General features: G+C 47.2%; 2 protein-coding genes across 2 annotated transcripts in view; one reads left to right on the top strand and one right to left on the bottom strand.

Moving 5' to 3' along the window:
- NME7 (NME/NM23 family member 7) overlaps positions 1 to 2106 on the top strand; it is a 72178-nt gene extending 70072 nt beyond the window's left edge. The window contains exon 11 of the mRNA XM_066340960.1: positions 1666 to 2106. Within this exon, the coding sequence (XP_066197057.1) occupies positions 1666 to 1698 (33 nt within the window). The 3' untranslated portion in view covers positions 1699 to 2106. The remainder of the gene's footprint in view (positions 1 to 1665) is intronic.
- On the bottom strand, positions 1742 to 16579 carry ATP1B1 (ATPase Na+/K+ transporting subunit beta 1). Its single transcript, XM_066340961.1, has 6 exons — positions 16296 to 16579; positions 13588 to 13716; positions 6584 to 6739; positions 5706 to 5890; positions 3789 to 3869; positions 1742 to 3147 (listed from the first exon to the last, which is right to left on the bottom strand). Exons 1-6 carry the CDS (start codon positions 16393 to 16395, stop codon positions 2881 to 2883), a joined length of 918 nt encoding a protein of 305 aa, XP_066197058.1. The 5' UTR covers positions 16396 to 16579; the 3' UTR covers positions 1742 to 2880.
- Positions 16580 to 16799: the final 220 nt, after the last annotated feature.

The following is a 16799-nucleotide window of genomic DNA, read 5'->3' as shown; positions in this document are numbered from 1 at the left end:
CAGTTTATAATGTAATGTCCTATTAGGCAGTAAGGAAAGCGATGCCTTCCTGAGGAGAGTGGATGAAGCACAGATTAAAATAAAGAATCTTGAAGACAATGCACATTTTAGTTTGGGTTGGTGAGATATCACATCTTGAGGCTCTTGCCCTGCCTTGCAGCCCCTCTGCTGCCAGGACTGTTGACCAGCCCCAGCCCAGTGAGGCTGTGTCAGTGCCACTTGTGTAAGGTCACTTTGATATCAAGGCTGTTGTGTATCCAAAGCACTGGTGCCACTGGGCGAGTGGGCTGCCCGGCTGAGAGTCTGCACCTGCTTGGGGTGGGGTGAGGTTTTCTTGGACTTTGGTTGTTTGGGATTTTTTTTAACCATCCTGCTGTCTTCTAGTGCTGTATCACTAGTAGGTCTGACAAGTTACAGCAGCATTTCTAAGGGGGGAAGGGAACATGCCTGACCAGGTGCACAGAGGAGGGTGTTTCTTTTGGGGGTGTGGGGGAGATAGTTCTTTGGTAGCAGAACTGTCCTGAAGCCTGGGAGCAGGTGAGTCTTTTCAGTGGGCAGCTGCAGGGCATGTGGCTGGGATAGCTACTGCCCTTCCTTCCTGGTTAATTAGTGATCTGATCAGCCATTATGCTTTCACTGATGTGGGACGAGAAAGTGATTGGGGCAGGGATGCTGGGTAAAGATTTGCTTTCACATGCAATTCCTAACTGTATGTTACACCAGCCCTTTTTGACATTTGTTCACTGAAGCAAACCCAAGCACCTTCAGTTTTCTACAATGGTCGTCCCAACCCCTGGAATAAGCTAGAATCTTTATTAATAGTTCATGCTTGGATTTTGCACATATATAGAGAACTAAAAGGTGGTAAAGAACCTAACCATGAATTGGGTCTTATACATATAAAAATTGGGATTTTTTTTTTTTTTGGTGTATTGCTATAAACATACAGCAGCAAAAGAAAGAGCTGAAGGTGCGATTTCTGCTGGCATCGGCTCCTTGGGAACAACATGGAACAGCTAAAAGGGTGCACTAACCACCACAGCATACCGTAACCACACTATTCTTTCTAGCAGGTGGCAGAGTTTAGCATCTTGCTTTTCCAGGATTGTGTGTTCCAATTAGGAAGTCTTTATCAAGCCCCTTGCTTTAGGATAGTCCTGTTTTGTCACTTTACATGGAGAAATTCTCCCTGGTGATCTGCGTCATGCAGCACAAAGTGAGCCTGACTCCTGCACGAAGCCAGCTGCCACATTTTGTCACATCTGAGCAGCCCCAGCAGGCACAGCTTGTCCTCAGCCCTGGCCACCAGCCCAGCAGCAACGCAGAGCAAGTTGGCTGCCCCAAAACTCCTGTGGCTTCAGTGTACAGCCTCCTTTCTGGCTGCTGCCAGCTCCAACCTGCGCTGAGGATCGACAGTTGTGTCTGTTATGTTGTGTCTGGAACACCAAGTGCCTCCAGAGGTGGAGCCTGTGCAGTAATGGGGTTGTGATGGGCACAGACACCACAGCAGCCTCTCAGCTGGTGTAGGGAGAGGGGAAAACAAGTAATTCATAGACACCAACACTTATGTGCAACAGCTCAATGTTTCCAACGTTCCAAATGTGTCAGCTCCCTTGTTCTGAGACTGTCTGGGAATGATAAAGATGCATTTTCTGTTTGAAATAGGTGCAGTACTTCTTCAAGATTCTGGACGACTAACAGGCTTCATCCTCACCCACTGCAACAGACACGCACACAGAAGTGTGTGTTCATTCATTTATTTGTCCAATGTTTCAACCTGACTGAAATACAAGATCAACAAGAGCACTGTACTCCTGGCTATTATTACATGTTAGAACATAGAGTTTTGCACTTTAGACAACATTTAACACCATTCTATGGGGTACTGCATTGCTTTTATAAAGTTTAAAATAAAGATTTATTTTCAAACATGTGACTTTGGTTTATTTCATACATTACACTTTCTTGCAGAAAAAATAAAATTGTACAACTGCATAAATATAAAATTCTTCCACCATGAAAATGGCTAAAACATTCAATAAAGACATTAGCACCACACTGTGTGATGCCTTCAGCAGGAAAAAAAGAAAAATAGAGAAAAGAAAATATACAAAGCAAAGAGTTACGACTATCACTGAGGAGAGTGATAGTCTGACCCAGTCTCTCACGCAACATACTGGAGGAGAAGGGAAGAGGTGGAGAGAGAGACAGCATTCGCTACAAAGCATAGTACACAATCACCTATTCTCTTTTAACTTCACTTAAGTTAGTTTCCCTGCCACCCCTCCAAATAAAATACCCTAACACCACAGAAAAGCCAGAAGCCTTATGGAGTGCTGTTAAATATCATCTCACAGGTGGGCCTTTCTTTGAAAAGGAACAAAATAATGAGAAGTTTCATGCCAGTTCTAGTCCCATTGAGTATTTACACCTTGGACAGCAAAAGTCTTTGCTCACAAGAAGTAGAAAACAGATACAATACATGGCTTGAAAAATGACCAGAGTATGCACCTATAGTACTGTACACTAAATAAAATACACAAGGCAGCAATACTTAGGGGCCAGAAACACTGCTTACTACAAGTCAGTTATGGAATCATAATTTACAGTAAAAATGGGCATGTCCCAAGGCTCAATTTTGTTTTCTTTTGTCATTTACAGTAGAATAAATATTTGTCACTATTGCTACACTTTGTTTACATTCTAACCTAGTAAATGCAGAAAGCCAGTGTAAAGCATATAGATTACGTGTAGGTCCCATACGTATGACAGTTTGTTCAAGACTAGTAGGTTTTCTTTTTGTTCTTTTTTTTTTTTTTTAATCTTTTTAAATGGCTAGGAGGAGGGGGGGGAGGAGAAGGAAGAGAGTTGTGCTTACGATCAGCTGCTTTTTATGTCGAATTTAATATCAAAGCGTCCCTGGAAGCGGTCCTTGTCACTGTAGACGATGTTCTGCCCGTAGGCCCTGCACTCCACGCGCACCTCCATGTCGTAGGTCAGGTTGGTGAACTGCACGGCCACCAGTGGCTGCAGGTACCGCGGCTGCAGCAGCTTCCCGTAGTAGGGGTAGTACTGCAGCCCGAAGCCGGCGTAGCCACCCATCCCGTAGTACTCCACTGTGCCGACTTTGTCCGCGTCTTCCTCTCGCTGCAGGGAAGGCACAACCAATGACAACCACCCGAACTCCGTCTTTGGCACCCTTGGCTGGAGCAGCAGCTGATTCTCAGCGAGACCCAAGACCGTGACCTTCCGTTTGGTCAGCGCTGGTCCCCGCCATGACAGCACAAGAGCGGCCAGTGGCTCAGAGGACATGTCAGCACACAAACAGCAGCACCTCCCAGCACACATCAGCCAGGGAAAGGGTTTGGCTTAATTTAAAGCCTCAGCCACTTCACACCTTTTGAAACTGCCAGAGCCTCCTGTGGTACAATTGCACAGGCTTTGGCTACAAAAACTGCTGTTTCCCAGCTGCCTTACACATGTCAAGTATGAAATGCCTTCCCTGGAGGCCTTTTTTCACCTCCAGCACAGCACTTGGAAGCCAAATGGCTACTTTTGGAGATACCTTTAACTATCTTGCCCTGCTTTTACCCCAGACACTGCAAGGGCAGCACTAATTCATCCATCAACAGGGCTTTGAAAAACTTCTGTTCATAAGGAGGAGATATCCCAAGTAAGAACCACCCTATTTGTCTACGGAAAGGCAGGCATGGGGGGAACTGCACTTGGACAAAGGCTTAGTCATCCCCTGCAGTTTCCCAACTCCGCTCTGTCGCATTTCAGCTTACCTTGGCAATGCAGTGGACAGGGATGAGATTTGGGTTGTATTTTGCCATAACCTCAGGAGGGAGGCTTTCATTGACTGGAGCCTAGAAGAAATCCAGAACAAGGGGAAATTACACACTGGACACTCCTCTGCAGACTGGAGCACCTTTGCAGCAACAAAGATCAACAGCACGGAACACACACCGGAATCCCTTCTAAGCACAGTTCAGAGGCAACAGCTCTCGGTGGTTCTTGGAACAGACAAGAGTGTAACATGACTGGAAGCAGGGGAACTTGACCCAAGCAGAACTGCTGGCTGTTCTTACAGCTTCACCTGCTCTGGATACAAGCAGGTCAGGCTGGGTTTAGTTCTTGGCAAAGCATTTCATGGCAAAGTATCTGTAGCTAGTGGGGTTTGTTTATGCAAGCTCAGGCAGTGGCTCAGTGCAGGATTTGCCACTTGGCTGCCAGGCATGTGTAATCAGGACTGGAAGTGCACAGGAAAGAACAAAGGGTGGCAAGTCTCACCATGACACTGCTGAACTTCAACACCACCAATAAGGAAGGACAAAAGCTCTGGGTATATCAGAGAAAGGTGTGAGTGCCAACTCATAGTCCAACCATTAACGCAGTTGGTCTTTGGTCTTTCAAAGTGCAGCAGTATTGCTAGACAACACTGCAGTTTCAGATCTGCTTTACAAACATTTTTCCCAATGCAAGAACTAAGAGGTCTCTGCTGGAGTGTGGAACCACAAAAATAAATACTGCCTTGGATATGTTGTTTCTAAATGAAACTTGCACGGTCATTCCATGACCCTGCTGTCTAATGTAATCTGGAGGTCTCCAGAGCTCCATGGCAAAAAAAAAAGGAGAGAGAGAGAGGAACACACCAAACCCTTCTCTTTTCCCATGCACATCTCATGTCACTCCACAGCTACCACATACCAAGCCACCACTGTACATTCTGCTAAAATGTTTCCACCACGGATCAGATAAATCAAAAGTTTGCTCATGTCTTTTAGCACAGGACAAGCTCCCTTTGAAGAAAAACATTCCTCAGGACTCATTAGACAGCACCATTTCCCATCCTCAAGTGCCCTGACAGATGGGAATAAAGGTGGCCATTTGCACTGTTCTCCATCCAAAAGGTGGAGTAGCAGGTTTTGCACACCACCTTATTCAACAGCACATGTTTTGCCACTGAATTATTAAAGGAAGTTTTTAGCATTTTAATGCATTGGGGAAAAAAAAACCAGAAGGAAAAGCCATGAATGTCCAGATTAACACCCTTCAGCATTGCTGCAAACTTGCCTTTGGGTGAAGGATAGAGCGACCAGTTGGCAGATATATCCTACAGCCTCTGGAAAACTACATTAAATTAACTAAAGACCTCCTCACCTTTCTTGCAGCTGTGCCTGACTTTCAAATGTAGCTTACTCTTCAGAGCCTCTGTTTCACTCTGGTATTTAATATTAGCATTTCATCATTTAATTAAGCAGTTTCAGCAAGGCAGAGAAGTCTACACTGCCTAAGTAAAAGAATGCTGTGGATCAGGGCATGACAAAATGTACTGATGTTACTATAGATAGGGTTGGTCTCATGGAAGCATACAGAAATTTAAAATGGAATATATCATTTGAAGAAAACACTCCTTTCTAGCAACTCCAATAGCAGGCTCAGAAGTTACCAGATAAATAACCAGGAAGTACTGTGAAGTTCACTACTACTCGTCACCAAGTTGCAGTGCACAACTTCCACTGCTTTTCAATTAAAGGCATTTTTAAAGCAAATTATTCAAATTGCCTCACAATTTATCCTCTGCAGAAAGGGTTTAATACTGATCTCTTCCCAGAGACCAAAAAAGCAGGCACAGCAAATCTGCAGCCAACCCCTCCCTTTTGATCAGTAGCTTCTGCTAGAAAGGGAAGAGCAATACTTGCCTGAGGTTTGAAGCCAATAATTCTGTTGAGCTTGACAAGGATGCATGGTTTGCCATCCTTATACCCATAGGTGGGGTCACTTAATCCAGAACAGTTTTCCAGCCATTCACGTTTGAACTTGCAGACCTTCTTCTGGCCCTGGGCATCATTGTATGGTCCTCTCTCCTTATATTCAGAAGGTTGTTCTGTCATGGTGGCGGAAGGAAAAGACAACATATGCAGTGGGATCTTTTGCATGTCACTGACATTTCCTTGGGCCATTGGGATTTCCCCATCACCAGGGCAGTTAATGCACTCCACAGACCTAAGCCCAGCTACCACCCCCTCTCCCCCACCCCCCCACGTGAGGCTGCTCCCAGACCAGCAAGTTTTAGGGAGTTTTGTTTTATAACAGATTTCTTACAGAGTCACCTGGCTCAGAGACTAATTTTTTTCTGGGCAGCTTTTACATGTGGGGTCCCCTCAGATTTGATACAAACACATGAGATGAGTGTTTCATTTACATGATTACAAATAACCTAGTAAAGGTTAACACCTCCCAGATGTCTGACTACATGGCATGAAGAGGACCAGCACTGGCTTTAGCAAAGTCATCAAGTGAAACCCCTGTGGCTTTCAGAGAGAATAAGGTCAGTGCCACAAGCTGCAGAGTCAGCTGCAATGTTCTCCAAGTGAAATGTGGGAGTTCCCAACCCTACAATAAGCTGCTAACTATGGCCCAGCATGGTCTGCCCAAAGGAAATTAATGAGCAGCCAGTTAACACCGTGCTGCTGGAACAGCTGAAGACCAAGACTACCACTGCTCAACCTCAGCTTCTGGTGGACCTGACAGAGGCATCATTCAGAGCCCTCAGCTGTAGGAAACAATTGAGACTTACCTCCACAGTCCTGAAACACAATGTTTTCAGTTTGCTGCTCAGCACTGTAGTCCCTTAAGAAATTATCAAGGTTTCTCACGTAGGGTTCATAGCTTCTGGGTTCAGAGGCAGTAAAGGCAATTTCTGTCTTTTGAACCTGGGGGACTTGAGTCAGTCCTAAGAAAAGCAAAATCAGGAAGAAAACATTAAGTACACCTTAGAGCTGCACAGCCTCCAGACAATACCATGAACATAACTCCTAATAATAATAGTCTCTATTTTTCAGACTTAAGAACTTTGACAAAACAGCTTAAGCTCACTGGATGAGAGGTTCTCTTTCCAACAACAGTCTTAGATATTTATCAGTGTTTACATCCGGTAAAAAGACAAAAACCACAAAATGGAGAAGTGAGGCTACAAGTCAACGCTTCCCTCTAGAAAAACAGCCAACCACAGGTCCACTGTGCACTTCTGCCTCCTCCTCGAGGACAGAAGGGAGGCTGTGTGTGAGATCAACCACACTGAACATAAGTATCCCTAACAGGCTGCCTTCAGTGTCTGCAAACACCAACACAAAACACTGTGTTTAGGATACAACACAGCTGTCCACTCGTGAACTCTTGCAGTAAAAGACTAGAGCAGTTTCCCAAGTCCAGTCATGCTCTGGCAGCTGGAATCCACGTGGCCTTTGTGTGGCTCTTCTGTGGGATGCGGGGCAGGAGACATTTTCTCCCTCAGTAAAATTCAGCTGCCTGAGCACTGCCTCCTCTCTTTTCATTGCCTAATTGGGAATTTCTGACTGTAAAACCCATCTTCTGAGCTCTCTTATCAGCAGTTCATCACCAAGGAGGTGAGTAGGAAATGCCACCACACAGAAGAGCTGTTGAAAGGCTCTCCAGATTCTGGGCTGTGCTAACCAGCTCAGATTTAGACTATAATAATAATGCATGGAGAAAAGACTATAAGCAAGAAATGCCTACAGATAATAAAAAGCACCAACTCCTTTGCTCTTCATTGTGGAACTTGGAAATAGTCGCTCCTATGCAATGTTTAGGTCACATTTTAATTGGAAGTATTGATGGATGGCTAACACTTTAATTTAAGTAATGGGAACCGAGTTCATGCTGCTTTTGTGGCGGCCACTGTAATTATTGAGGTCTTGACTTTGGTTCAGTTTGTCATCTTCATTTTAGGAAGATCAAGAAAAGGAGCCGGGGAGCAGCATTTACTTTGACAGCTTTCAGAACAGGCCTGTTGCCAAGAAGCTCCTCTGGTGCAAAACTCAGGCAGCTTAGCTGGCTGGCCTCAACCCACAAGAGCTTGTGACTCCAGCAATTTTTCCAAAGCCACTTGAGTGCTTCTGCTCAGTCCCTCCTCAGACCAACTCACCACTCCCCCCACCCCCCACCACTACCCACTAACTTGGAATTTGTAACCTAGGACAAAGATTAGCTTTGTTCCCCTAAACACAGCTCCTGGTCGCCAAAGATTGTGAGAAGTCCAGCAAGGAGCTTGGGTGTTTCAGGTTTTATTCCTGAAGCAGCTTTAACTGCTCAAAAATTCCTCTGGTACAAATGAACCAGGTTGAGTTTACAAGTTTAGAAACAATGTACTATTCCCCTAGCAGAATGACATCCTACCCTCCAAAGTCAGCAGCTTTCAACCCTTTTTTGAGCAATTACTCATCTTCTTGCTTCACAGTTATATATAGAATAAATACACCAGTTTCCATTTTAGTAAGGGACTTAAATCCCATCCTGTCAAGCCCTTCTCATGTTACCACTCAGCTGGGAAGCATCAGACTTAGTCACCTGAAGTGGCTGTCTGGAATTGCAGCAGAGGCAGGCCAGGCCTTGGGTCCTCTCCTGGGTCTGCCTTTTCTAGAATTCAAGTTACAGTTGGGTCATTCAAGTGTATAAATATAATTTAAAAAAAAAAATCAAGAAAGTATGGCCAGGTTTGTTAAGTTCCAGTAAGGCAAGTGAAGTGTCAGTTCTGCTCAGGACCTCCCCATCTCTGTACCTTGTCTTGGCCAAGGTAACACACAGGCCTGTTAAAGGTGATGTGAAGGTCAGCAATAAACTCTGTTGTTTGTAAAAGCCATCCAGCAGAAGATCCCTTTTCTTTCTTTAAGAGAGCCTAGCCACTGATAGGTACAATCCAAAGCTATCCCTCTGCCCATCAGAGAAGTGATTTGGCTGGAGAACAGACTCCCATCCCAAAGCATCCCTGTCTTGCTCATCTCCATGGAACTGCCAGGAAGCCCAGGCAGTACCACCAAGCAGCTGTTCCAGCAGCCAGCACAAGGGAACCACTGTTCCTGCCAGGTAGCCTGTGGCCAAAGCTGGGCTGTTTTCTGCCTAATTGGGAGCATTTCCAGGTGGTTGGGTGAACCAGACTAGACCAGGCTTTGGCACATGAGTGGTTGCTTTGTTTAGGACAGGAGCAAAGTAGAGATCAATCTTCCCACTTAAAAAGCAAGAAAGAAAATCTTAATTAATATAAAAGACTTGTCATGAAAATTAACTTTATCCTAATTAAAAAACTGTGTTACTGCTTCTATCACAACCTCGATTCTCACTTGCCTGCAACTGACTGGATGCACAGTCCTAAGCCCTGATGTATCATCATTTCCTTCTGTACATCCCACAGCCAAACTAAAAGCTGCAGTGCTGTTAGCAGAGCAGCACTATGAAGCCTTAAGCAATCTAGTATGGAAAACCAAGCATGTTGTACAATGGCAGAAGGTAACCTCTGCAGAACGCTAACCTTTCTGGAACATTCTCTCACCCCCACTTGGGAACTTAAGCCAGAGAGGACAAGAAAAAGCATTTAAAAGCTGAACTATTGCAGTACTACCTGGCATGTACTGCTGGACACCCAAAGAAGTGTGTGCCTGGCATGAATGAAGCTTTTAGGGGCTTCATGCACATGAGGAAGCCATTCATGAGCAAGTCCTATGGGGGAAAAGAAACAAACCCACAGATGCTTTCATAGTCAGGAGTCTTAACAACCCTCTCCCCATCCTCAGACTATAATCTGTATGACACAGCTCTGCATCTCAAGCTATTACGACAGAGATGCATCATGGTGTCACGTGGTGCTGTTCTTTCTACAGGAAAGAATCAAGTAACTCAATGCTAAAATAATGACAAATTAGAGAATTGCTGCAACTGGCACTGCAGAGTGCCCCATTAGGAAATAAAGACTCTCATCTTCACTTGGCTGACATTGTCCATATAAATAATGAGCAATGCCTTGAATTGGTAGTGGACACCAGCTTCGGTTGGCTGTGACTATACAAGGACATCATACACCAAAAAAACCCCCATAAAGTCATTTGTGGGGAGGGGTTTCAGCTACAGTTCCACTTCCAAAATGCCACTGCAGATTAAAGTCCTGTTCATTCAAGTTAATTTAAAATCTATGTGAAAAATAGTTTTTTATCATTCTAAGCTGCAATCGCAAGACTTCAGAAGTGTCCTGAGGGTAAAAAGGAAGAAACTAAAAGTAGGAAGTCAGGCCTGTTATTAGGAACGGTTGTATAAGGCCATAGTAACCACTCTTGCTCCATCACACCACGCTCATTTCCAAGTACCATGTAATCTTTGTTCCAAACAAGCATGAACACTCCTGAGATGACACAGACAACAAATTGAGTGATCACTCCACTCTCCCCCAGCTCACTACGTGAGGATAGATTTTAAAAGCCACCATATCAAACAATGTCGTTCCAAGCTTCCAGTCAACCTCATCCCTGAAGTGCAAAAAGCAGGTGTGAGTCTTCTGCAAATGCAGCAAAACCTGCTTGGCTGTAACATCCTGGAGCCTGAGATTTTCCCAAGCACAGGTGCTGCTGAGATGAGAGAAGCAAAGAAATGCAACTTCACAGGAGGCAGCACACACTCCTTTGAAGCCTCCCTGCAACATTGCTGCTGCTGTCCAAGCTAAATAAGCCAAGTGCGGAATGCACACCAAAGCAGCCTTTTCCATGACGCACTCGCTGCCCAGCAGTGCTTGAAGCAGGGACACCTGAAACCCCCTGATTGGAGCAGGGATTCTCCTTCCAGCCACCACTTACAAAGCTTTGCCTCAGGCTGCAGTGAGCTGTCCCCTGTCCCCTCGTGATGGAATGCTGCTCCACAGGATGCACACCACAAGATGGCAGGATACACAGCCCAATTTGTGTTGGGGTGGGGAGGGGGAGAATGAAGCATTATTTTTTTAGGGATGCTTCTTATCCTCATCCTTCACTACTAGCAGGGTAAGTCCTCTGTGCTCAAAGCTGAGTCTGAGCCTGCAGCACACGCGGCGCTGGGGCTGTTGCAATGGCAGGGCTGGACGGGCAGGTGAACTGCACTGTCCCTTCCCTCACCACAAGACAAAAGAAAGAAAAAAAATAGTGTAATGGAAAGGTACAATACTCAGCTTGCCCTGAAGCCATGTATAACATTCCTGTTGTGTTCAATGCAGAAACCAATTACCATATTAATGACACTTGGCTACAAAAATAGCACTTTATGGCTTTCAGTGTTATACCCATGTCAATAACTCAATACAAAACCCTGTAGGTTCTGTTGCTATTATGAAATCTGTTGTATTTCAGAACGATATTATAGCAGCCTCTACGGTATTTTCTCCTGCAAGTCATAAAGGCAAGTCTAGTTTTCCCTTTCTCAAAACATTCCAGGGTGGCAAAAGAGTGACTTGCCCAAGAAGGACAGAGCACTGGAACAAGAATAAAACCAGCTTTTCTGGCTCCCTAGAAAATCCAGGGCTTTATCAAGCTGCCAGTATACTTACTGGGCTCACAAATGTTCCCACAAGAACCAGGAATTGGAATTGCACAACATCCTATTTTATATAGCTCATTATCTGCAGGTGTCTCAGATCACAGAAAGTTCAAGTTTGATGCTCACCATATGCATGTTCCTTGACAGAACAGCAGCTGTGCTTGCAGCACTGGGGAGAATCCTGCACAGCCAGGGAATACAGGGATTGCTGACCCCCTGAACAGCAGTGCAGCCATTCACTCACTACCTGCCAGTGTCTCTGAAAGCCTGCATTAAAGGGCTGTTTTGGATTCCCAGTTTCACGGCTGCTGTGCTACAGGACAAGGAATGTATGGGATATTAAGTGCCAGCCTCCACCATGCCCTACACCAGCTTGTCCACATCTGCAGGAAGAGCTGTCAAGTGATGATTTCCAAAGGGCCCTGTACTATTTACCAATTATTTCTTTGAAGTTTCATGCATATGCCATTGCAGCTTGGTTCAAACCCCTTGTTTACTGGCTCCCCACTGTCACACATTTGAGGACATGGATTTTGTTCCCCTTGATTTCAGTACCCATCCTGAAAACTCATTACAAAAGATTCCTGACAACCTTTTTATTGTTCCTCCATTTTGATTTCTGCAGTACACACTACAAGAGTATCTTGAAATTCAATAAATTTGCTTTGATAAAAAAAAAGAAACCCCAGAAAAACTTGTGCAGTATACAATTAAGATATTAATAAAAACCCTTTGCAGGCTGAAATCTTTCACAGAAATTTTACCAGACTTGCTTTGAAATTGGAATTGTAAACTGCTGTTTCACAGAAAGCAAACAGTTTACCTAGAATGGGTAATTATGTGACATCTGGCTGAACAGCAGGGCTATCTGGGTGAGACCTCAGATCCATGGGCACCTTCACTAATTATTTTATGAAGGGGAAAAACACATTACTGAGTAACAACTACCCCAGCATTAGACATGTTGGCTTTTCAGATGCAGCCAACGGCTCTGGGCGGCAGCAGCAGTGACAGTCTCTCCTGCAAATGTCAGGGTCCACTGCAGAGACTAAAAGAGCTGCTTTCAGAGCTCAAGATGGCATTTGCCCCAGCCACAGTGGTGGTACGTGAACAAATATAACACACCAACGCAGCAGTTCCAGCCTCTGTTCTGTGTTTAGAGCATGCTGGTAGAAAAGCATTTATCTGGAAAAGATGACTTAGCTGAGCTATAACACCATTTGGTGACGGTGACATTCCCTATGCTTAGGGCAGGGATTCACACCACAGCATTACAGTGGGGCTGCAAGACAGTGCAGCACCAGGGCCAACTTGTGTAGCTACAAGCCATCGGCCTCGCAATTGTCACTTAAATACCACTGTTATTAAAAGCTTCTGAACTGTTTTACAGAGCAACTGGAGACGGATCGTTAGGATGCCCAGTGCCAGGCAGCCTCAAGGTCATTTGCAATGTGGGAGAGCAGCAGTTGCAGAGCTCCCCCGGCGCTCCAGCCTGGCTGCGGTGGGATAGTGCAGTACAGCCTGGGCTGGCGGAGCACGGACGTGCAGCAAGGGCCACTTGCCCCTTCTGCCCTGCCCAAGGCTGGCTGGCCACAGGCACTGCTCAGGCATCATTCTGAGCAGAGATTTCTACTGTCTGTGAGGACAGGCCACACATCAGCCACTACCAGAGCCACCTTCCCTTCACCTCCCACACCAGTCAGCTGCAATTCCCACCAGTGACTGCCACAGCCTCTCTAGAGCACGGGGTACTTTGGTGTTGGATAAAGCAATTCCGTGAGCACCCCCAGGACTGGCACTGTCCCCTTTTTTCCTTGTGCATGCCACTTCCACACATACAGCTAACATTCTATCTTTATCCCTTCACTTACCCATGTGAACAGAGTGGTTCCAAGGAAAGAAAAATTGAGCCCAGCTTCCTCATACAGCCAGTTCTCAAAAGTGAAGCCACTTATCCTCACCCCATCACACAGTTTAGGGGAAGGGAAAACCAAATCAGGTTCAAGTTCCTCTAAGAGAGGAAACATTTTTGATGTGATGCAACCTTTAATTCTAGCAGGATTGTCTTCAAGCCCCAGTACTGTTAACACAGAAGGCTGAGAACATACCCACCCTCTACAAATATGTGTTGCAGCAATGACACTATTTCATCCTCCTTCTTGAGGTGAGTAACCAACCCCGCCTTCCCAGAACAGCTTGCAAAAGTCAAACACGAGCCTCCTGTTTAGTTACCTGGAGGTGCCACTCGATCCTGGTATTTGGGCTCAAATTCACTAACAGTGAGCAACATCACTTGGATGGTCCCGATGAATATACCTGCCAGGCAACCGTAGAAGATGACATAGAAGAGGAGGATCTTAACTGCAAGAGAAAACAAAGAGGAATCAAATCAAGCCCTCATGGCAGTCATGTTTCAGGACAATACTTCTAACCTTTGCCACTTCCAATGAAGAGCATAACACATGAAATTCAGATGTTGCAAAGACATCTATTTAACAGTGAGATTATGTCCTGATGCAGAAGGAAATGTAAGGCACTCCCGCTGTTTAGTGGTGGGGAAACATGAGCCCCTGGAAACTTAGAAATTTGTGAATCAGGGTTTGGGCTTATAAAGTATAAAAACTAAACCACGTTCCCACACACCTTTAAGGATCTCTTGGCTGACCCAGCACTACCAGCACAGTCCCTTGCACTTGACACTGTCAGTGATCCAAGCACCCCATAGCAAGCATGGGTGTGCTTGGAAGTTACTCATTCCACACAGCTCTGGGGCTCAAAGATATTCCCAGGAGCAGTAACAGTAAATGCTTCATTCACATTTACAAGCCATTGTAAAGCCTGATCTCTTCTACGAATTCAGGCCATCACCTCCAAAAAAGACAACGGGAAAAGAGTTCAGGCCCAATTAACTTCAGTACTCTGTCTCAAATGTAGTAAAGTACTCTAAAAGTGTCAAAATACTGCACATTTACCAGCCTTGTGTGCCTACAAAGCACTCTGGCACTGCTCATAGCAATTAAAGAGTGAATTACATAACAATGAAAGATTGAATGTAGTTTCAGTCTGAAGGGAACGTCTAGAATAATCTTGTGAGGGAGTGGGAAGAACAGAGAAGAGTCTGGAGATGCAGCCCAGCTCTGGGTATCAGTTACCCAGTTTACAAGGATTATCTGAACTGATTAACTGCAGGGTAACATGCTGTACTACACACCACCAGGCCACCTACAAGGGTAGGCCAGCCCGTGCCAAGCAACTGTATTGCTCGTCAAGCTGCAGGGACAGGCAGAGTCCAAAGACAACTGGAGAGGGAGCCTGCTTGATCTCAGACTGTCCTCACCTAATTGCAAACAAAACAGACGTAGTTTATTTGAAGGACTTGAAGTGATGAGCTACCAGAGAAGGGGAATAAGTACTAGGTGGAAATATTCCTCTTCACTCCCCAGCTCCATCATAAAAAACATAAACCCCTACATCATTAGAAAAGTCTCACAATGCAAGCTGGCAGTTCTGGTTGTTCTAAGTCTATGAAAGACAGGCAAGCAGGAGGGCCACCCAGAGAAACGGAGGCTGAGGGACACTGTGACAAAGGCACTCCATCCTCTTGTCTTCCTCATGTGCACCGGAGGTAGCCAGGGCTGGAGGGCAGAGCTGGGTGCAGTAACATGGTGCTCCAGGAGTTAAAGCACTCTTTGGTATCCAGGCAGCGTAAAGCAAATGGCCATGACGTCAGGGACGTGTGGAAATTTTTTCCAGAGCACGGTCATAGGAGGTGCTGTTGTAACAAACCAAACACTAATGCTGTTGTCTGCAGCGTAATTGCCTTTGAGCTTTGTAACATCAAAAGGCAAACGCTGGGAGGTAGCTTATTTAATCAGGTTCCCAGCCAGGATGCTCTAAGCGCCAAAGACACCTTAAAGGTCAAAACCACTCCAAGGTCTCAGAAAATACGCAGTGGGTCTAGAAATCGAGCAGCATACGGTTGAAGGAAAAAGCTTCTTGCAACAGGTAGGCTTATAACAGAAGAATCTGATCATCAGCCTGCAGATCGACTCAGCAAATGGAAATCAGTCCTAGGCGGGTAGGTACGGGCACTCTGGGAGAAGGACCTGCTTCAGCCTCCGCGTTTGAAGCACTGCGCAGTTGCCTGGTGCCTCAGGAGCAGAAAATACCTCTCCATGCGCACCCACAACCCCATTCTGCTCACGTAAAGATACGGCAGAAGCCTGCTCTAGTCCGCCTGCCAGAGCTGCCGGCCTTGGATGTGGCACCTCCGGCCGATCCATTACAATAGGAGCTGAATTCAACATCCCAAGGGTGGCAACACCAGCTGCGGTTGGCACCGCATGGAAGGCTGTCTATTCGCATAAGGAAACTAAAAGCCTCTTTAAGCTAAATGCTATGAATACAGCACTGAAAGAATACATCATAAGCATTTATGAGGAATGCACATAGAGCCATTTCCTTCTTGCGGAGATATGAAAAGTCAATTGCTCTTTCTCAGCGAAGTAAAACTCGCTTAGTTTCATTTATCCAGAGAAAACAGAAAAAAAAAAAAGAAAAAGCCTCTGTAAGGTCTAAGGCAGATGAGAGCTGGGAGGTCAGGGTCCCCCGACGGCGATGCTCCCGGGCCGGCCCAGCCACCGGGAAAGGAAGGAGACCCAAGGACGAGGCGCCCTCGACAAGGTCGGCCCGACCCCGCCTCAGCCCCGGCCCCACCTGGAGCCGCACTCGGGGGGCAGCGCTCGCCGCCCCGCGGGGTCCCAGCGGACACGGAGGGGAGAGGGCAGGCGGACCCCGGCCCTGCCGCCCTCACCCCGCGGGGACGCCCTGCCCCAGCCCCCCCACGGCCCGGCCGCAGCCCCGCCGCAGCCGGCGGAGGCGGAGCGGCGGGGCCGTGCTGCAGCGCCCGCCGCATCGCCGCCCCCCGGCCCCGCACTCACACCAGCTGCCCCCGGTGCGGCCCAGCAGCTCCTTCTTCTCCGAGTTCCAGATGAATTTCTTCCAGTTGCCGTCACCGTCCTTGGCCTTCCCGCGGGCCATGGCGAGCGGCGAGGCGGGCGAGCGGCGTGCGGAGACCTACAGCCCTCGGCGGGCGGAACGGGCAGGACCCGGCCGGGCGGAGCGGCCCCGGAAGGTGCGGGTGGCTGCGCCCGCCCCAGCGGCGCCGGCCCAGCGGGGCAGAGCGGGAGAGGCGGCCGGGGGGACGCGGCAGCGGCCACAGGAGAGCGGCGGAGCGCACGGGGCACCGATCAGCCGCGCTGCCCGCGCAGCGCCCCTTCATATACACCGCGGGCTCCGCCCTGGCCGCGCCGCCGCCAATGCGGCTCCGCCGAGCGCTCCGCGGGCGGGGCCCGGGCCGGGCGGGGCGCGGTGGGGCCGCGCCGGCGGCCGGAGCGTCAAGGAGGGAGGAGGAGGCGGGGGGGCTGCGGCACCGGCACCGGCAC

The sequence above is a fragment of the Sylvia atricapilla genome, chromosome 2 (assembly GCF_009819655.1).
Source record: "Sylvia atricapilla isolate bSylAtr1 chromosome 2, bSylAtr1.pri, whole genome shotgun sequence".
Taxonomy (NCBI): Eukaryota; Metazoa; Chordata; class Aves; order Passeriformes; family Sylviidae; genus Sylvia; species Sylvia atricapilla.
The sequence above is the reverse complement of the archived record's forward strand: the minus strand, read 5'-3'. Positions and strand labels throughout refer to the sequence as shown.

What these genes read in the sequence shown, in the direction of transcription:
- ATP1B1 (XM_066340961.1), bottom strand. Translation starts at nt 16,395, where the DNA reads ATGGCCCGCGGGAAGGCCAAGGACGGTGACGGCAACTGGAAGAAATTC. An exon ending in CCGCACCGGGGGCAGCTGGT is followed by an intron (nt 13,717 to 16,295) that starts GTGAGTGCGGGG and finishes TTTCTCTTGCAG; the next exon opens with TTAAGATCCTCCTCTTCTAT. An exon ending in TGTGTTTCAGGACTGTGGAG is followed by an intron (nt 5,891 to 6,583) that starts GTAAGTCTCAAT and finishes CCACCATGACAG; the next exon opens with AACAACCTTCTGAATATAAG.